Source organism: Tasmannia lanceolata, unplaced genomic scaffold, assembly GCF_043159265.1.
Source record: "Tasmannia lanceolata isolate RefF3 unplaced genomic scaffold, GAP_Taslan_0.1 ptg000008l, whole genome shotgun sequence".
Lineage (NCBI taxonomy): Eukaryota > Viridiplantae > Streptophyta > Magnoliopsida > Canellales > Winteraceae > Tasmannia > Tasmannia lanceolata.
Genome location: NW_027518685.1, coordinates 29,746,768 through 29,768,784, shown reverse-complemented (window position 1 = coordinate 29,768,784; position 22,017 = coordinate 29,746,768). Strand labels below are relative to the sequence as shown.

At 45.2% G+C, this 22,017-nt stretch overlaps 1 protein-coding gene and 1 pseudogene across 1 annotated transcript; one reads left to right on the top strand and one right to left on the bottom strand.

The window, feature by feature from the left end:
* Positions 1–1,291: 1,291 nt before the first annotated feature.
* On the bottom strand, positions 1,292–6,001 carry LOC143882866 (uncharacterized; annotated as a pseudogene).
* LOC143885117 (5-methyltetrahydropteroyltriglutamate--homocysteine methyltransferase 2-like) lies at positions 5,742–21,687 on the top strand. Its single transcript, XM_077389116.1, has 14 exons — positions 5,742–5,899; positions 14,454–14,807; positions 14,933–15,020; positions 15,148–15,275; positions 15,362–15,553; positions 15,684–15,886; positions 15,966–16,129; positions 16,819–16,899; positions 17,127–17,290; positions 17,386–17,491; positions 17,596–17,846; positions 17,934–18,006; positions 18,134–18,262; positions 21,138–21,687. Exons 2-14 carry the CDS (start codon positions 14,458–14,460, stop codon positions 21,504–21,506), a joined length of 2,298 nt encoding a protein of 765 aa, XP_077245231.1. The 5' UTR covers positions 5,742–5,899; positions 14,454–14,457; the 3' UTR covers positions 21,507–21,687.
* Positions 21,688–22,017: the final 330 nt, after the last annotated feature.

The following is a 22,017-nucleotide window of genomic DNA, read 5'->3' as shown; positions in this document are numbered from 1 at the left end:
TAAAGACACATTAATGCCGAAGAAAAGAAGATAATATCTGCAGTCTCGCTACATTCTCACTTTTTCAAAATAAATCTATAATTGGGTGTCAAGCTTTTTGGAAATTGTAATAGCCTCCACCAACTGATTAGAAGTGCGGAACAAGGAGAAGTTTCATCATTAAAACATGGGTGAGCAAATACTACTACTCGTTAAAAAATAAGGAACATACTTTAAACAGAGAAGAGTGCCGTTATCAAAACAAGGGGTGACATAATTAGTAAGTACATTTACCCTCCTTAATCCGTGTATTAATTCCATTAACAAAATTATATATGATGCGTTATAATCAGATAAATTGAGGAGTCTGGTCATTTTCATCAAAACAAAGGCCATTTATGTATTTCAATGACCTAAAAATAAGTCACTTAAAAAAAAAAAAAAAAGGCAGTGATAAATTCACCCCCTACTATTATAATATGCACATCCTATTTTTCAAAATTGATTGTACAGCCCACGCCATAGTATGATCCAAACTGTCCATTTGATGAGCCACAATGTAAATAGGTTATGCCCCAAAAATCATTTCCATAGGATGATCCAAACCGTCCATTTTCAAGGACTGGGGAGGGGTTGATGTGCTTCACGTCAGAAGGATTCAATGGGGTTGATTGCCACGTACGTACACTGCTGCTGGGTGTCCCAAGTAATCAAAAGGGGCGGATATATCACTTTCCAATTGGAATAGGGGTTAATTGGGGATATTATCATTTTCTATTTATAATTTATTGTATTCTTCAAAGTGACGTGGTAGGGGAGAAAATCTCGGAATAACAATAGGTTATCGCCCATGGAATAGGAAACGTTAGATACAACGTTAAGTAAATCGGAATCCTGCACTCTATGAGTTTGCCACGTGGTGCACTCACTGCGTGCTGGATTCCGTTTTACTTGTATAACTAGCTTAAACTATCTGCAATATTCGCATCACTAATTCGCTATGAAGTAAGCAATTTACCAAAATCACATAAAGAAAAGAACAAGGTAGACAACAAAGAGAAAAATTCAAAGTTGAGGTAAAACACGGATGAACACTTTCAAAAATTCAACAACCCACAAAAAACACACACGTACAGTAACCAAATCAACCAATTACTAGCTCTATCCAACATTAAGTAAAAAGTAATTTGTAATCTAAAATTCGAGCGCGACTGCAAAAATTCTTAACCCACGTCTAGCACCTCAGAAAGCAGCATTTATAAGCTCTGAACCATTACCTCAACGAACTAAGCGCATCATAGATTAATTCCCTCTAATCATTAATTAAAATGAAGCGCTTTCGGATAAGGTGCATCTCATCCCATTCTAATTCCTTCCCTCGCTCCTCCAACCTCCTCGCTTTTGCACTGTCAAGAAAAGTCAAACCTTTCTTCATCATCTACACTTTACAATATGACTTCTTTGAATTAATACTGAGATGGAAGTAAAGGAAGTCCTAATCTACTACTTTATTTCTCTTGGGGCTCTCAAATAATGTTAAACATTTCTCTAAAGTGACATAATTCTCCTTAACGTTTATACATTTTCAACCACCGGCATTCACATGCCGAACCACCCTCATTAGCTTCCGTATTAGTGCACCTGCATCAATCTCCCTCGGTTTAACGTCAACTCATCCCTGAGTTGAAAGTCACTTTCATGATTTGGAATAAGATCATAAACATTGAAAGTAGAGGAAACGCCGTAATCACTGAGTAATTTAATCCTGAATGCATTGTCCCCATTCTCTTCAGCACTCGAAATGAACCATCCGCACGAATTAGGGCTGGCAATTTCACCCGAAAAAGAGGGGATCCGCCCCGCCCCGTTTGGGGCGGGGATTCCCCGATTTGATAGGAGAAGGGGAAGGAGAATTTAAAAATTCCCCGGTACGGGGAGGGGAAGGGGAAGGGGATGTAGTTGTCCCCTCCCCGCCCCGTCCCGCCCCGCACCGTTAATCAATGCCATTTTTTTGTATATTTTTAAGTGTTTTTTTTTTAGGAAAACTACTAGAAACTCTGTGGATCGGCTACAAGATTCCCCCAAACATAAACTTAGCTTGTCTTTTCCTTTTAATTAGCTTCTGAGAGCATTTTGGGAACTATAATAACCTTTTGACAGATGTTGAAATAATAAAGACAAGCTGAGTGTATGCCATTATCAAAAAATCGTAATGCCAACATCGGTGGCGAAAATAAAATAATAAATTGCATTTTTATTTTGGTTAGGGACTTAGGGTTTCCTTAATTCCTTCCCACGAAAGAAACATTGCTCAGGTTAGGGACACAGTTCACTTTTTGCATTTTGGTGATTCCCAAGCCTCTGAACATTGCTCAGGCATCTATTTGGGTTTATAACGCCTGTTGGTGCGACTGCTGCGAGGGCACTTAAGAGTCAAGTCAGTACTTCAAGGGATTTTGCTATCTTCTGAAGAGTAAGAAATATATCTCCTTCGTCTACAAGTATGTTAGTTTATAACATTTTTATATATTGAAATTGCATCATGTTGATTAGGGACACCCATCATCAGTGTATCAATGACTAAAGAGAGGGTGATGTTGGAGCGGGGCGGGGATTTTGTCCCCGAAGGATTCGGGGAGGGGAAGGGGATTAGATATTCCCCGCGGGGAGGGGAGGGGGATTCCCCACCATCCCCGCAGAGGGGAGGGGAAGGGGAGGGGGGAAATTCCCCGCAAAGGGGAAGGGGTAGGGGACCCCAACATCCGGCCCCGACCCGCCCCGTTGCCAGCCCTACGCACGATCTTGAAGTTTGCCAAAACTTCCCTAGTTCAAGAAAACGCATCCTCGAGTTTTGAAGTATCGAAGAATGTTCATCAACTGAAACTCTTGAGGATAAAAACGTGTTTCATAGTCTCCAAGACGAAGATATGTTATATCACGATCTTGAGCTGACTTGAATTCATAAATATCCATTTTATTGTTCAACATAAGATATAATAAAAACGGATCAATATAAATTGATAAAAAATAGATGAAATATTCTTCCATAGACCCAAATTTCTAATCAACATCTGTCTATCTAATGCGCTCTTACATCCTCTGCTACATCCAATTCTTTTTGTGATGAATTCATCAAATTGCCATTGAAGTTCCTCGTGCTTCTCATTAGCTTCAACGAAAAGTATAACATAGGAGATGCCATTTTCCTTCCCTGATGAAGTTATTGAAACCATTTTTGTCGAATGTTGGATTGGAGCCTTTCATGCCCTTCAATATATCAATCTCATCTTCCTCGCTCCACACCCTTTGAAAGAGCTGCTTCTTGGCAGTCTCTTCATCATTGTTAACTCTTTTATCTGAACCCTTCCTCTGTCTTTGAATCCTTCTCATTGTTGATGGGCTCTGCTGGACGCTTCTGTGGATTCGGTAGTGTTGCGGCGATTGATGGAGCGGGCTTCTTGGACTTGGATGGCTTTGTGTTGGAGTCGGCAGTGCAAGTTTAGCTGTGGGTATCCGGTTTTTTTGGAGACAATGATTCAAAGTTGCCAGATTTGGATTTGGATTGCCGGGAAGGTTTGGTGTTACTAGGGTCGGTTTCGTCCTCCTTATATTTATCCGAGGGGTCTGCACTTTTCGGAGGGATGGTATTGGGCTTTTTGAGAGACGGTTTCTGTTGGGGTTGAAGAGGAGGATGAGGAGGATGAGGAGAAGAGTTGGATTCCTCTTCTTCCGTATTAGTGCCCCAAATCATTTTAAAGAGATCGTAGGCTCTTTTCCTGCTGGGATTGCTGAAATTCAGGTCTTTCCCCATTGCCTCTTTCTTGGAATTTATCTCGTACTTCTCCAACCGATGAAGCTTGTCGTTCATTTGGTTTCTGGTGAATTTTTTTTTATGGTTTCTAGTGAATTTGACGTGCACAGATTCCCTGATGAAGTTACTGAAACCTTTTTTGTCGAATGTTGGATTTAGGCCTTTCTTGAAGTCGTAGTAATCAACATGCCCTTCAATATAGCAATCTCATCTTCCTCGCTCCGCACCCTTTGAAAGAGCTGCTTCTTGGCAGTTCATCCTTGTTAACTCTTTCATCTGAACCCTTCCTATTTGTCTTTGAACGCTTCTGTAGATTCGGCAGTGCTGCGGCATTTGATGGAGCGAGCTTGTTGGACTTGGTTGGCTTTGTGTTGGAGTCGGCAGTGCAAGTTTGGCGGTGGCTATCCGGTTTTTTTTGGAGACGATGGTTGCCAGATTTGGATTTGGATTGCTGGGGAGGTTTGGTGTTATTTGGGTGGGTTTCATCCTCCTTATTTATATTAGAGGGATGGCATTGGGCTTTTTGAGAGAGGGTTTTTGTTGGGGTTGAAGAAGAGGAGAAAGAGAAGAGTTGGATTCCTCTTCTTCAGAAGCAGATGATGTTGATGAAGATGAGGCGAGGGAGTTTGGAACGGGGGCGGGGGTTAGGGTGGATTTGGTCTTCCTCATTTTTATTAGAGGGGTCTGTGCTGATTTGAGGAAATAGCTTTTTGAGGGGGAGGTTTTGATGGCGTTGAGGAGGAAGAGAAGAGTTTGACTCCTCCTTTTCTTCTTCTTCAGAATCAGATGAGGCAGGGGGTTTTGCAATAGGGGTGGGGCCAGGTTTAGACTGGGCGTTTGCAACAGGGATGGTCTTACCTTTCTATCTCTCTTTTCAAAGTTTTGATCTATACGAGTCCCTACTTGAAATAATGATGATGGGGGCTAAAATGGTAATGACACTATGCCTTTACAACCCAGTAACGTATTTCCCTTTTTTTTCTATCAAGTTTCAAGGCACTCGCTTTCTTTAAGAACTAGTTGCAGACCCGTACTAGTTGCAGACCCGTGCGATGCATGAGCGAGGTAAGAAAAGAAGATCTTAAAAACTACATTGTTCACGAATTCAGGTTATCTCTTCGCCTCAACTCTCCTCCTACCCTAATCAACTTGTTCACCAATCCGTCTTCCAAAGGACTGAATCAATCGATTCTACTTACAATTATCATAATTCAATAAATTTCAATTCAACATTACAATTATCATAATTCAATAAATCTCAACATCTTAACGAAAAAAACCATGGTCTACCAATCGCTTTTATCTACAAACAAATACTAAAATATATCCGTCCACACAAAAACCGCTTCCATCTCCAAACAATGGAACTTCACACAAAAATAGGCGTGTAAACAATCAAAACGCATCATTTAAGTAAAAAATGACCAGAAATTCTATAGGAAAAGAATAGAAGGATACCTTCATTGATTTCGAACTCTTCATTGATTTCAACCGCTACTCAAAACTTAGTGTCTCTCTCCAGTGACGAGGAGTGGCAAAAATTCAGGAAACAAAATACTCTACTCAAAACCTACCTGATCGAGTTTTTCCTTATTTTTAGCTACTTCTAAGGCTCTTCTCAACCGTGCCCTCTCAAATATAGGAGTGCAACTCGGGTCGATTTTTGGGAATTCGGGTTGAGCTTTTACTCAAATACCTCTCCTTCTACCATTTGGAGACACTGATTTGTCATTAAAAAAAAAAAAAAAAAAAAAGGCAGCCAGACATGGCCTCAAAGGCAAGATGCGTTAGTGAAAATATCAAAACATGGTTGGTTGTGCTGATATCATCTCCCTTTAATAATTGTACAAATTCAACTTCTCTTTTTCATTTTTTAATTAGCTTCCGAGAGACAACTGAGTGTAAATATCTAAAAACCGAGAGTGCCAACATAAGTAGCCTTAGAAAAGGGAGGAGTGTAGTTATTGAAACAAGGGATTGTGAAATTTCATTTCCCATAAAATTACCAAACTTAGGTCTATACCGCACCCACAGTCATCTATAAAATCCCCTTACTACAAACGTCTCTCCTCTCCCTCGCACGAAGCCACAGATCTAGAGCTCCTCTAGGTATAATTTGCTGACTTTCTTCGTTTTTCTTGCCTGTAATCTTTCTGTTTTTAGCGAGTGATTTGATAGTAAAGATTTGAATGCGTGCTTATTTACCTGCATCCCTTCTCATTTCTCGTTACTATTCATTTGTTTTTGCTTTACCACTGAATTTCTAGTCGGTGTGTTATTTTCTTGCTTTTTTTTAGAGCTAAGTGACGAGTCTGATCTCGGGGCAGGGGCGTGTGCTCTCTGCGGGAGCTTCCCCTCCTCTGGGTGGGCTGAGAAGCCTCGACTGGGTGCTGCTGGAGTGCAGGGGCCGGATTCCTGAACTGCGCAATCACAGCGGTCATTTCTTGGAATCCCAGTCCGTGGGGACGGACCGCACCGGGTAGAAAGCGGCGACGAAGAAGACGTTGAGGCGGTAGTTCCTCGCTCGCCGCGCGCGCCCGTCGAGGTGACAGCGGAGGCACGGATGGAGGCCAATCTGCAGTACAACATCGGGGCCCTGCGCGAGGTGAACCGTCTGGAGCCGGGCAGACTTCAGGCCGTCAGGGACAAATACTGTATCCCTGATCGGTACACTTTGAGGGCGGCCGTTGAAGGGGATCGGGCCAGCAACGATAGTGCAGATCTCTGCCTATACGAAGAAGCCTTCCGGGCCGGGCTCAGGCTTCCCTTGCATCCGTTTTTTGTCGATGTGCTGAGGTACTACGGGCTGGCGGTTACACAGGTCGTGCCGAACTCTTGGAGGACGCTGGTCGGCTTCCTTTATCTTTTGGGAGTTCGTCTCCGTAGGAACCCCACTATGCCCGTCTTCAGGATGTGTGCGCACCTGAAGAGGCACAAGGACGGCGGCTGGATCTACATCAGCCAACGGCCCGAAGTGAAAATGATCACTGGCATACCTACTTCCATTCACACATGGAAGAACAGGTTTTTCTACGCTAGGGACACCGAGCCGGGCTCCCACTGGCCGTTCTCGTTGGAATGGAGAACGCCGGACACCCTTCTCCTTAGTCAGAAGCCAGCCCTTGAGGGTTACGACCACATGACCTTCGCTCTGATCAAAGAAGAGCTGAAGCGTGGTCAAATAAACTGCTCGGAGTTCTCCGGGGAGGCCGACCTGGTAGCGCTCGGGATCAGTCGTGCGACGCCGGCACGTACGTAGACTCTTTAGGCCAGCTTTTATTTTTTGAACTGTTCCTTTTTTTTTATATATAGTTCTAACTGTGTTTTGTTCTCACGTTCAGAAATGGTGAAGCAGATGTCCATGCTGGACAAGATCAGGCAGACCTCCCAAGTGTCCCCAACGCAGGAGCAGCCCCAAACCAAGGGCAAGAAAAGAAAGGTGCCGGAGTCAACTCCGGCAATGGCCGCACTGGCCGAGCCTCTTAAAAGCAGCCGGGCGACGCATAAGCTTTCCGTCAAGTCGAGACGGGCAAATCTCGCCGGACAGAGCTCCGGGTTTGCAGGGGTGACAGAGCCCCAACACGGCAGGCCGGTTCTGGGCATCCCTGCCGCCACGGCGGCGAGAGGCGACAACGTCTTTCGCCCGAACTGGGCGGTGCAGAAAACGGACACCGGCCTGGGGGATAGCCGGGTGGCTTCGGAAGTGGTGTACCAGGGCGTCCTCCCACGCGACCGGCAGCACGTCGAGAATGAGGCGCCGGAGACCTGCGAAGCGGCAATCACCTCCGCCCTCTATCAACTCCAGGTGTACTCAAGGGACATGGCCAAGAAGCGTTATCTCTTCTCTGAGACGTTCACACAGATAGAGTCCGAGAAGAGCCAGCTCCAGAAGGAGAAGGACGGGCTTGTCGAAGCCGTCCAGACCAAAGAGGCCGAATTCAACAGCTTGAAGGACGAGCTGCAGAGGGTAAAAAACCAGGCCGTGCAGGATCTCCTAGATGCGAATGAGAGAGCCGGTCAGAGGGAGAAGGCGGCTATCAAGGCGGCCGTGAAAGCGGCAGTGAGGGAGGCCGTGAAGGAAACTGAGAAGAGGAAGGACACACAGTTCTTCCACCTGGGCCTCCAGGCCTATAAGGCGGGGTTCCTTCTCTGCTCCGATCAGGTGAAGAAGACTTACCCCGACATTTTCCTGGACGGACTGGTCGTCCCGTATGCACCTCCGGAGGAGGAGGACGACGAGGAGGAAGACGAACCGCACTCCTCCCAACCCATCGAGGTGGAACAGGAAGTCATTCTGGCTTCCGAGGTCACCGCCCCAACCACTGAGGCCGGCCAGATTGCAGTCCCTACTTCAGAGGCAGTCACCGAGGAGGTGGTCGACGAGGAGGCCTGAGTGGCAGCCCTCTTGCTCCTATCTTTCTTTTTGGTTGTGTACTTTTTGTAATGGCCCATGAGGCTCATTCTTGGTAAGCTAGCTCGGCGAAAAGGGCACTTTTGTAATATGAATACAAATTCAATTTTGTCCAACTGTCTGTACGGCTGCCTTGCTTTTTGTACTTATGACTTCTGTGCTGCTTCCTTGTCTTTCTGTCGAGCCGGAGTGGTTGTCCGGATGTCATTGGCCGAACTGGTCTGTAGCCAATTAGGACGAGCCGGAGTGAACCACTTCTGCCCTCTAAGTCTGCAAACACTTAGAGTCTTTGAGGTGGTTTTCCACTAGGGCGGGTCCATGGTTGGAACTGATCTCCACACCAAATTGGACGCGCCGGAGTGCACCACTGCCGCTCTCTAAGTCTGCAAGCATGTGCGCCCCGAGCCTCGCCTATATCACCGGTCACGATCTCCTTCCGTACAAAAGCATGGTAGCAGGAGAGACCCCACGCACGGAGAAGGATCGCGGCACCGGCGAAGGAGTCCGGCTCTGCTATGAGCCCGCCGGCAAGAAGAGAGAGGCCCGTCCACCGGGCAGAGAAGAGAGACGACCCGATGTTACTAAGGATCCAGCAGATCGACCACCGAATTGAAGAGCTCGCCAGAGAGCAGGGCCGGCCTGCCTCTCGGATCTTCACAAGCGCTCCCCCATTTTCGGACAGAGTGCTCAGCGCGGCAGCCCCCGCGGGCTTGAAGATGCCGCAGATTTCGCAGTATGACGGGACCACCGACCCCGTGGACCACTTGGAGACTTTCAGGACCACAATGCTCCTCCACGGGGCGTCGGATGGATTCCTTTGCCGGGCATTCCCCACTACATTGACTGGAGCCGCGAGGGACTGGTACTCGCGGCTCAAACCCAGGTCCGTGGACAATTTCGATGACTTTGAGGACGACCTGGCCCGTCACTTTATGAGCAGCAGAAGACCCAGGAAGACGACGGCTTCGCTGATGGCCCTCAGGCAGGGAGATGATGAGGCCTTGAAAGTGTTCGTTGGTCGCTTTAATGGGGAAGCCCTTCAGGTTCCCAACCTGGATCCCTCCGCGGCCACGAATGCCCTTCTGGCCGGTGCCCGATCAACTGACTTCAGACGAGCGGTGGCCGGGCGCAATCCGCAGTCCCTAGCAGACCTGATGGCCGGGGCGGAGGAGTACATCTCGGTGGAGGAAACTCTCGCCGCCCTGGACTCTGCTAGCAAGAGAAGGCCTGAGGAGAAGAACCCTACCAAGCAGCGTAGGGATGATAAATCTCAGAAGAAGGAGAGAAGCCCTTCCCGAAAGGGGAGAAGCCCCCACTCGAGAGAGCATTACACGCGGCTGACCGCGTCCAGAGCACATATCCTGGCAGCCATTCGGGAAGAGGATTTCATCCGGTGGCCGGAGAGGCAAACCTCGACGGGGAAAAGAGACATGTCCCAGTACTGCAGGTTCCACAAGGACCACGGCCATGACACCAATGCGTGCATTCATTGGAGGAGATCGAGCAGCTGATCAGCAGAGGGTACCTCGGAAGGTACTTAAAAAATAATGACAACAGAAGAGAGCGCAAGGACAAACCAAGGAACAGAGGCAGAAGCCCCCGGGGCGCTCAACCTCTGGGCGACCGCATCCAAGCTCCTGCCCCGGCCAGCCCCCCTCCTCAGGTACCTCAACCTCATGGTGTTATTGGTACCATTTCAGGAGGGCCGACCGCAGGAGGAACCTCTTCATCAGCCCGCAGGACTTATGCCCGGCAGGTCAACGCCGTCCATACCTGCAACAAGAAGGCCAGGTTAGAGAACGAGATATCCTTTTCAGATGCAGATCTCGACGGCCTGATCCTCCCGCATGATGATGCCCTGGTCATCACCATGCTGGTGGCGAACTGGGAAATGAAGAAGATCTTGGTCGACAACGGGAGCTCCGCAGACATCCTCTATTATCACGCCTTCGAGCAGATGCTGATCGGAACTGACCGTCTGAAGCCGGCCAACTCTGATCTGTTCGGGTTCTCCGGAGAAGTTGTCAAAGTTGAAGGGCAGATCGAGCTTCCAGTTCTTATCGGGGAGCCGCCCTGCCAGTCCTTCGCCATGGTGAACTTCTTGGTGCTAAGGGACAAGTCGGCCTACAATGCTATCCTGGGACGCCCCGGCTAGAATCTCCTCCGAGCTATTCCCTCCGCCTATCATCAGAAGATGAAGTTCACTACACCAGGAGGTATAGGGGAAATCAGAGGGGATCAGCCCCAGTCGAGGCAGTGCTATGCAGCGGCACTGAAAGGGAAGAATGCGTCCGAGTCTCTGCCAATCGAGCTGTTTGATCTAAGGGATGAAGCCCAGATCATAGTAAACGAACCGGCCGAGGACCTTATATCTATCCCTTTGTACAGCGATGACGACCAGAGGGTTGTCCAGATCGGCTCTGCCCTGTCAGAGGCCGCGCAGCAGGATCTTGCTCAGTTCCTCAGAGCCAATGCAGATGTCTTTGCCTGGGCTCCTTCAGACATGCCCGGCATCGACCCTGCAATTAGCACCCATGAGCTCGGGGTTGATCAGACCTGCAAGCCCGTAAAACAGAAGAGGAGGCACTTTGCACCGGAGAGGCGAAGGGCCATCAGAGAAGAGGTGGAAAGGCTTCTGAAGGCCGACTTCATCCGCGAGATCCAGTACCCGGACTGGCTCGCGAATGTGGTGATGGTGAAGAAGTCTAATGGGAAGTGGAGGACCTGCATAGATTTTACAGACCTGAATAAGGCCTGCCCGAAGGACAGCTACCCGCTCCCAAAGATCGATCAGCTCATCGACGCTACTGCAGGTCACGAGCTGCTAAGTTTTATGGACGCCTTCTCAGGATATAATCAGATCAGAATGCATGAGTCCGACATTCCGTAGACATCCTTTGTAACTGATCAGGGGACTTATTGCTATCAGGTTATGCCTTTTGGACTGAAGAACGCAGGGGCCACCTACCAGCGGCTCGTCAACAGGCTGTTCAAAGAGCAGATCGGCCGCAATATGGAAGTATATGTGGACGATATGCTGGTCAAGAGCAGAGCTGCCTACATTCATGTTGCCGACCTCAAAGAAGCGTTTCAAGTCTTGAGGGAGCACAACATGAAGCTCAATCCGACCAAGTGTACGTTCGGCGTCGGAGCAGGCAAGTTTCTGGGCTTCATGGTGAGCCAGAGAGGGATAGAGGCAAATCCTGAGAAAATCAAGGCGGTGATGGAGCTGACTCCGCCCAGAACTATCAGAGAAGTACAGCGACTGACCGGGTTAGTGGCTGCCCTGGGGCGGTTCATCTCTAAGTCCGCGGAAAGATGCCTTCCGTTCTTCAACGCAGTCAAAGGTATAAAAACTGCGCCCTGGACTTCGGAGTGTCAAGCGGCATTTGAAGAGCTGAAGCAGTACTTGTCCTCTCCGCCGTTGCTGTCCAAGCCAGAGCCAGGAGAAGAGCTGATTCTGTATCTCTCAGCGGGACCTTTGGCAGTTGCAGCAGTACTGATCAGAGAGGAGTACCACCAGCAAAAGCCGATTTACTATGTCAGTAAGGTCCTCCATGATGCAGAGACCAGATATCAGCGAGTCGAGAAGCTCGTATACGCCCTCGTTATGGCGGCCAGAAAGTTAAGGCCGTATTTCCAGGCGCATACGATCAAGGTCTTGACGGGACAGCCCCTCAGGCAGATCCTCCACCGGCCAGATACTTCAGGCCGACTTGTGAAGTGGGCCGTGGAGCTCAGCGAGTTTGACATCAAATATCTGCCCAGGCCAGCGATCAAAGCTCAGGTTCTTGCAGACTTCATAGCTGAATGTACAATGCCAGATTCAGACCCCGGGTCGGAAGCAGCGCCTCCTTTAGAAGCAGAACCGATTATACCCGAGCAGCAGATCGAAGCCTAAGCGGTTCCGCTTCCCGGGCTTGAGAGTGCAGCTCCACCAACCAGCCCGCTTCCGTGTTCTGAAGAGCCGCTCTGAGAGGTATATGTCGACGGATCTTCAAACAAAAGTGGCAGCGGTGCCGGACTAGTTCTCACAGGACCAGAGGACTTTGTCCTGAATTATGCCCTGAGGTTTGGTCGGCCAAACCTCCTGGGCGTCATGGCCGGGCAGATCTCCTGGGCGTCACGGCCAGGCCGGGCAGATCCTTTGTCGCCTAGCGATTGCGCCATATCTTGTCCGGCTAAGGCGCTGGGCGTCATGGCCGGGGTAGGGTCTGAGCGGTCCGAGCGAGTCGGACTTTGCTCCCCTACCGCTCCGACCTCTATCTGCGAGGCCAGTCGCTCACTTCTTCCTTCGCGGGGGGCCGTAGCCCGGGTCGTCCGGGAGGTTGGCACATGCTTTCCGGTCTTCCCTACCATTGCTTGAGTGAGGTTCCGAACAGCTTTTTGTTCCGGGGTCCCACAGATGGCGCCAAATCTGTTAGGTCTAAAATTGGTAACAGGTTATGGTAGGGCCGGAAGGGCTGATCTGGCAAGCCACAGCTGAAGGGCTAATGGAGTCCTGTGCTGCACAAGGGCACAGACAAGGATACAAAGGGTCAGAAGACCAACCAGGAGTGGTGCTCCGGACGGGCGCTTCGACACTCAAGTCAGTATGAGCAGGAGTGCAGAGCAATGTCAGAGCAAAGAGCTTAGGGTTTTTTATCTCAGATCCCTCACCTTAGCACAAGTGAGGGCTATTTATAGTGATACTGAGCCAGCCACCTGTCCAGGATAGGTGGTAGCCCCTGTATGGACCAGGTTTCATACCTAGGAGGGGCAGGTGGAAGTCCCCGATTGGTCCAGGCGTCATACCTAGCAGGGACAAGTGTTGGCTACCACCTGTCCTGGACAGGTGGCTCAGGATCACTATAAATAGCCCTCACTTGTGCTAAGGTGAGGGATCTGAGATCAAAAACCCTAAGCTCTTTGCTCTGACATTGCTCTGCACTCCTGCTCATACTGACTTGAGTGTCGAAGCGTCCGTCCGGAGCACCACTCCGGGTTGGTCTTCTGACCCTTTGTATCCTTGTCTGTGCCCTTGTGCAGCACAGGACTCCATTAGCCCTTCAGCTATGGCTTGCCAGATCAGCCCTTCTGGCCCTACCATAACCTGTTACCAATTTTAGACCTAACACTAAGCTTTGTTGATTCGCATTTTTTAGTGGAAGATCTAGGATTTTAGACAAATGCAGTTCGTAGATTTGGTTTTGGATCTGTGAAGAGTTCAGTAGATCTGGTTCGAATCTGTTCTGTTGCATCTGGTCTAGCTAGATCTGTTCGTAGATCTATTGATTTCATTTGACTTGATGATTTATAGATCTCAATGTGTCATAATTTTTTAGATATCTAATGTCAATTAGTTTGTGGATCTATTAAGCCTTCACATTTTGTAATGTAGATCTGAAAGCGCTTCTGATTCATAAATCTTTTCCTTTTCTTATACGCGTCAAATTGAGTTTGTGTAGGGATCTTGCTTATCCTTTGTTTTGATGGATATGATAGAGTTCTTTTATTTTAATATTCGTGATTTTGATGTAATTTAGTTCTGCTGATGGAAACAACAATTCTTTAAGTCTGAATTCATACATGCTTTTGGTATAAACATCTCTAATCTTCTTTCCTCTTTGCTGCTGTTGAATAAGATGTATTTGAGCAAGTTTCCCATCATATATTGAACCTAAACACACATCAATGATTGTGATTACGGATTTGGTTTTGGATTATGTAATAATTGGGAATCCGGTGTTAATGCCGTCTTTTCCAAATTCATAGCAGATTTTGATATAAACGTACCTTATCTCTCTTCCTCTTTGCTGCTGTTGAATAAGATGTATTTGAGCAAATTTCCCCCATATAAATTGAACTGAAACACACATCAATGATTGTGATTACGGATTTGATTTTTAATTATAAATCATTGGGAATCTGGTTTTAATGCCATTTATTTTGTTTCTTCCAAATTTATAGCAACTTTTGATATCAACATGCCTTGTCTCCTTTCCTCTTTTGTGCTGTTGAATCAGATGTATTTCATCAAATTTGTCTGGATAAGTTGGGCTGAAAATCTGAAACACTTGTCGATGATTGTGATTACGGATTTGGTTTTGAATTATGAATCAATGCAAATCCTTTTTTACTGCCATTTGTTTATTCACTTCCAGTTTCAGATAAAAAAGATTCTGAAGAGTTTACATGCAATCTTTTATATGCCATTAGTGTTATGCTTTGTTTACGAGATTTGGATTTGTTTTGTTGCATCTGCCGAACCAGCACAATGGCGTCACACATTGTTGGATATCCTCGCATGGGGCCTAAGAGAGAACTGAAGTTTGCACTGGAATCTTTCTGGGATGGGAAGAGTAGTGCTGAGGATTTGCAGAAAGTTGCTGCAGATCTTAGGCTATCCATCTTGAAGCAAATGGCTAATGATGGGATCAAGTTCATTCCTAGCAACACCTTTTCGTACTATGACCAGGTTCTCGATACCACAGCAATGCTTGGGGCAGTTCCACCTAGATATGGTTGGAATGGTGGAGAGATTGGGTTTGATACCTACTTCTCCATGGCAAGAGGGAATGCCTCCTTGCCTGCCATGGAAATGACCAAGTGGTTTGACACCAACTAGTAAGCAGTTCAACTTCTCCCCACGTAGTTATTTGAATTAGAAATTGTCTAGCATTATTGGTCTCTCTGACCATCACCTTGCGGGATGATATTTGTGTAACAGATATTTGTGTTTTCTGTTACAGCCATTTCATTGTTCCTGAATTGGAACCTAACATGAAATTCTCATATGCTTCTCACAAGGCAGTGACTGAATACAAGGAGGCAAAGGCGGTATGTGATCCATATCAATTCATTTATTGATTCTTTCACGATATCTGTCTAGATTTATTTGTTTGTTTAGATTTATTGATTTTGCTTATCTCATTTGTCTACTTTTTTGTTTTTGTCTGATGCACAGCTTGGAATTGATACCATTCCGGTCCTTATCGGCCCTGTCTCATACTTGTTGATGTCAAAGCCTGCTAAGGGTGTAGATAAATCATTTTCTGTTCTCTCACTTCTTGGAAATATTATTCCAGTCTACAAGTAAGGCTTTTAGATAATTTCTTCGTTCGAGATATATCTTTTGTTTCTCCTCCAATTCTCTTTATTGATAAACAAAACATCATCAGGGAAGTTGTGGCTGAATTGAAGGCAGCTGGTGCTTCCTGGATTCAGTTTGATGAACCTACACTTGTATTAGATCTTGAAGCTCACCAATTGCAAGCATTTACTCATGCCTACTCGGACTTAGAATCATCTCTGTCTGGTTTGAATGTGCTCATTGAGACCTACTTCGCTGACGTCTCTGCTGAGGCATACAAGTAAGTTAGATTTTCATTGTTTCCAGCTTAACCTTAATTGATGATAGTCATGATCTTGCTAAGTTGCAAGTATCCCATCAGGATCTCAATTTATTAATCCCATCCGCCTGTTTATCTCTATCTATTTCAGGATTGTCACTGCTTTAAAGGGTGTCTCTGCATTCGGATTTGATCTTGTGCGAGGAACAAAGACTCTCGACTTAATCAAAAGTGCTGGATTCCCTTCGGGCAAATTCCTCTTTGCCGGAGTTGTTGATGGAAGGAACATTTGGTCTAATGATCTGGCTTCTTCTCTCAGGACCCTGCATGCTCTTGAGGCCGCCGTGGGCAAAGGTATTCTTTCTTTCATGCATCTATGATTTTCCAATTCACTTGGAAGTTAGTTAACAGATGTTTGTTATCTCGTCTTCAGACAAGCTTGTGGTGTCTACTTCTTGCTCCCTCCTTCACACTGCAGTTGATATGGTTAATGAGACAAAGCTAGATGATGAAATCAAGTCGTGGATGGCATTTGCTGCTCAGAAAATTGTTGAAGTCAATGCCCTGGCAAAGGCATTGGCTGGTCACAAGGATGAGGTACTTTTTCTCTTATATTTTTTTTAAATGGTACTTTTTCTCTTACATATGTATAATACTATTAATTATAGTATTATACACATACTTCTATTCCCAGTGGGGTTTATACTCAGACAAGTATGTTGGTATTCTTTCTGTTCTGGGGTTGACGTGATTGAGTCAAAGAAAAGCTTTTGGTTACTATAAGGGACCATTTGGATACGCGGATTTTAGAATCCAGGTTTTTAGTTTGAAAATAGAGTAAAAGAGGGTTCACGATCAAGCTGCTGTATGCTGTCCTGAGAGCGTTTCTTGGATTTTAAGCGAGAAAATCAGGTTTTAAAAATCTCTCCTGCATCCTAAGATTTCTAAAACCTGGAAATATGGGAGGATCTGCTACTCTCTTGCTGACTGGAAGAAGGGCGAGAAGTAAAAAACAAGTCAAAAATGACGGCTGGTCCGCTTCTTCTCTTGTCTCTTAGCTACAATTTTGAAGAAATCCCGGATTCTAAAATCCACGTATCAATACGGCCCCTAAAGATGGACCCCGGTCAAACTGAGTCGACTCGGCGAGGTTTCATGTTGTTCAATGAGTTCTGAATATTTTTGCAAGGAGTTCCTATTTCTCCAATATAGGGCTATATATAGACTTCTTACTCATGAGTATAATGATTGTTTTCAGCCTCTCAATTATTTATCATTGTCTTCAGGCCTTCTTCAAAGCCAATGCTGCTGCTCAGGCTTCTAGGAAATCCTCTTCGAGGGTGACCAATGCAGCTGTTCAAGAAGCTGTAAGTACTCCAAATTTCATCTCACTCTCTTCTTTTTATTTTTTCCTTTCAACTTCTGAATTGTCTGTCTCGTTGCTTGAGCCCGTTTCTCAATTGCAAAATAATTTTTGGACTCAAAATCCAAAACAAATCCAAAATGAACAGGGCCCAAGTGTCAACCCAGCTTTACCTATCAAAAAAAAAAAAAAAACTTTGTTGAACTTGCTTCTTATTAATATGGTGTTCAGGCTGCTGCTTTGATAGGCTCCGACCGTCGGGCAACAAATGTCAGTGCCAGACTGGATGCGCAGCAAAAGAAGCTGAACCTTCCTATTCTCCCAACCACCACTATCGGGTCCTTCCCTCAGACCATTGAACTCAGGAGAGTGCGCCGTGAATACAAGGCAAACAAGTGAGCAATCTTCAACAATCTTCATCAGTTTTCACTGTTGTCAATCTTTGCTCTGGACTAAATGAAATATTTATAATTATTTGACTTCACTGCAGAATCTCTGAAGACGAGTATGTGAAGGCTATTAAGGAAGAGATCAGCAAGGTAGTGAAGCTCCAAGAAGATCTTGACATTGATGTCCTGGTCCATGGTGAGCCCGAGGTGAGTTTGTTTTGTTAGTTAATAAATGGAATCATTGGAATTTGTTTTTTTAAGTGTTACAGAATAAATGCATCGCCATTTCTAAGTGAAATTCTTGAATACAGAGGAACGATATGGTCGAGTACTTTGGGGAGCAAATGCAAGGTATCGCTTTCACAGTCAACGGTTGGGTGCAATCCTACGGTTCCCGCTGCGTCAAGCCACCCGTCATTTATGGTGATGTGAGCCGTCCCAAGGCCATGACTGTGTTCTGGTCTTCCATGGCTCAGAGCATGACCTCTCGCCCCATGAAGGGAATGTTGACGGGTCCTGTCACCATCCTCAACTGGTCTTTTGTTAGAAATGACCAACCAAGGTGAGTTTGACGGTATCCACAACTTTTCTCTCTGTTTTAACTGCCTTTAATGGAACACATTTAACAACCACGCTTGTCGGATGTCAGATTTGAGACATGCTATCAGATTGCTTTGGCCATCAAGAACGAAGTTGAGGATCTTGAAGCTGCCGGCATTCAGGTGGCTTCTCTTTTAAAAATTTATGGTTGGAGTTTCGTTCTTGAAATAACACTATACACCTATTTCTTCCTCTGCCTCTTTTACCCTGTTTCATGTTCTTGCTTTGTTTTGTTGTCATCACTTGCAGGTAATCCAAATTGATGAGGCAGCTCTTAGAGAAGGTTTACCCTTGCGGAAATCTGAACAGGCATTCTACTTGGATTGGGCTGTCCATTCTTTCCGTATCACAAACTGTGGCGTCAAAGACACCACTCAGGTTTTTCATCTTCTATCAGATTTTCCCTTTGGTGGCATTTCTGTATTTCTATGTGTTTCTTTTTTCTTTTTGAGAAATGGGTAACTATTTTATTCATTAGATGAACATCCATACAAACAGAACCTACCAACTTAGAGTGGAATCACCACTTTGGGAAAATAGTACAACCAACAGTTAACTTTGTCTTGATACCCCGAGCATAGCAGTCAATATTAGTGATCTTGAACCTCCATGATTTGTCACTCCATGCATTCCCTTGCAAACTGATCAGCACAATCATTTGCGGACTTTCTCATGTGCTATAACTTTGTATTTAGGATTTTGCACAGGTCCCGATTTCATTGATAATAATCGATAGATTTCCACGGTCCTGGCACTTTGCCACATGCCCATGATATGACGTTTGATGAATCGCCTTCGATAATCAAGGGGAGATGATGTCTATCCTTCACAAACCAATTTAATCCCCAAGAGAGGTCTAGCTTCAGCTTTGTTTGAACCACAAATCTCAAGTGGTCTAGAAAAGGAGAATATTGTGCTTCCGTTGTTTTTCACGAAACACGCCAGCGTTTCCGGCACGGCCTGGGTTCTCTTTGGCTCTACCATCAAAATTAAATTTAATTCAACCCAATTCACGAAACACGCCATCGTTACCGGCACGGCCTGGGTTCCCTTTGGCTCTATCGTCAAAATTAAATTTAATTCAACCCAATGGTGATGGGCTCCATTTCGGCATTACCTTTCTGTTTATCTCCTTCTCTCATATGTCAATCTCCAGTTTCTTAGGATTTCCCCTATAGAATATGACTCTAGCATGGAGTTATTCCTTCCCCACACTATGCGGTAGATTTTGATATCCGATATTATCCTTTCGAACCTCTTCTCCTTTTCTTCAGAGACGCGTTTTTTTCTTTCCATCCATATATGCCATATAAGGGAGAATGTACCACTTCCCATATGATCCGCCCCATTTTTCCAAACGGGCTGCTACTCTAATGCAGGATTTTTTTCATGACCGATTTGTGGAACACCCATACCATTTCAAAACTTCTAATGATCGCCCTCAAAATACTGAAGGAGAAACTACAATGTAATAGTACACGACATGCAACCGTTTTTAGGTGCAATTTTCACTCTCTTCAAACGCTCACACGTGCCCTATGTCACAAATATCTCCGATATTTTCAAAATATAGCGTTTTTATCGCGACATTGTGATAAAACGTCAAACTCCCGAACCAATCCCGAGATTTTAAAAATATAGCGATATTTTTGTTTTTATCATAAAATATCCCGATATTTTTACGATATTTTTATTTTATATTTTTTTCTTAAATTTAATATTTTTATATATTTTTTAAATAATTTATTTTTACTGTTAAAAAATAAAAAAATTTCATATATCCCGAGATTTTCCCTTGCCGAGAAATTCTCGAGAACGACATTTGTGACATAGCACATGCCGTCATCCAAGCAGAAGCGGGGGGGTGTAGGGGAGAGGCTCTTCAAATTCTTGAGATCTTAGAAGCCTTTCCCTCTTCTTCTGCCGCCATTTAAAAATATTAGCGAACAGAGAAAGAACCATAGATGTTAATGGTCTAGCTCTCACCCCTCCATCGGTTGCTAGACCGGATAGGTCCAGAAATGCATGGCACAACAAAGACCCCTCTATCCAGAGTTCACCCAAAAATGAGTGCCCTCCCCCTTCCCAAACTTAAATCTAACTAAGGGTTCATACATAGGTATTGACCCTCTGACTTCCATGCATTCGAACCTTGGCCTACGACATGGTTCCTACTCTCCCAATCCCCCACCCTCTACCATACTTTTCCCCAATGATTGTGTTCTACAATGACTATTTCTCCTCTCCATACCGCCATAGCCACTTCCCCTTAGAGCTTTGTTTCTCATCTTAAGCTTTCCAATCCCAAAAGCTCCTTGAGATTTTAATCTACATATTTTTCTCCAACACATCAAGTGTTTTAAAATTTTTGTTGGACTCCCCACCTTCCCATAGGAAGTCCCTTTGCAGTTTCTCTATCATCTTTGCTACAAAGACACATAATAAATTGGTGTATTCTCCAAGGCCGCCTTAATGAGAGTTATTCTTCCCCTTAATTAGAGGTAACACTTTTTCCAAGTAAACTAGCTTCTTGTTCATTCTCTCCACCACTGGATCCCAGAGAGAAGCTTTGAGAATGCCACACCCGAGCGTTAGCCCGAGGTACCTGATAGGGAGGTTCTCTACACACAATCGCCTTGGCATGAATCTCTTCTACACTCTTTATTTTTGGTAGGTAAACTGGGATCGAAACTGTGACCTCAAGGCTGAGAAACAAAGCCTCAACCATTGAGCTACAGGCCCAATCCCATCTCTTCTACACCCAATCACCCTGATAGGAAGGTTCTCTCTTCTACACGCAATGCAGTTGAGCGATGGCGCATTTCTTTATTTCTATGTTGTAAGAAGTAGGAACTATTTTTTCATACAGTCAAGGCCAGCCCAATACACTGATTCTTCTGTATGGGCAAAGTATCCGTGTCGGACACGTGTCTGATTACAATACTTCAGGATTCACTACGACACTTCTAGATCTCTTTTATCTGTTTTTTTTTTTCATGAATGCTACTACCACAACTTTACAATTATCTCATGTTTCTAGTTTTATCCATCCTAATAGATTTTTTATATGAACTTAAAACATTATATTTACTTAATCTGTTTAAATTTTTAATAAATTATAATTTGAGAATTGAAAAAAAAATATTTTGGTGAATCCAATCTTTCTTTTTGAGTCAGATTCCGAAGCTCCGTTCCCTACTAATGCAACATAAAAGCCAACTAATCTAATCTAATCTCTTTCTCTTTTTCACAGATCCACACGCACATGTGCTACTCCAACTTCAATGACATTATCCACTCAATCATCGATATGGATGCAGACGTGATCACAATAGAGAACTCTCGCTCCGATGAGAAGCTCCTCTCTGTCTTCCGCGAGGGGGTCAAGTACGGCGCTGGCATTGGCCCTGGAGTGTATGATATCCACTCTCCTCGCATTCCATCCACTGAGGAGATTGCAGACCGCATTAACAAAATGTTGGCTGTGCTCGAGACCAACATCCTGTGGGTTAACCCAGACTGTGGTCTCAAAACCCGCAAATATCCAGAGGTGAAGCCCGCCCTCACCAACATGGTTGCCGCTGCCAAACAACTCCGTGCCGAACTAGCCAGTGCCAAGTAAGAGAGGATCAATTTCATCTCAAATCCATTGATTTAAAAAAAAAAGAAATTTCTCTTTTGTGTCTATTAATTGAGAAGTTTGTGCTCTGATGAGTTTGTAGTACATTAGTTGAGCGCCTTCCCAGGTATCCCCCGCCGGTTTTCAGGGCTATTCCCGAGAATATGAAGCATTGTTTTTACCAGTCTCTCTGTCTCCCTCTATGATGCTTTTGTTTTTTATTTAATGAGAAACATAAGAACTCAAACTGAAGGTTTTTGCCATAGTTGGCAACTATGAAATTTTTCACAAGGGAACATAAGTTTGCCAAGTGGTGACACTAGCATGGTTTTAAATTTCGACCGAAACCGAAATCGGGTATACCCGAAACGTTACAAAATTTCGAGTTAAAGGGCCAAAATTTACCAGCGGAAATGTTGGATTTCGGCTGAAATTTCTGTTTCTGTGAGGACCGAAACGCATTCGAAAACCGAAATTTGAAACTATCTGGTGAGAGAGGGGAGAAAGAGTGGGG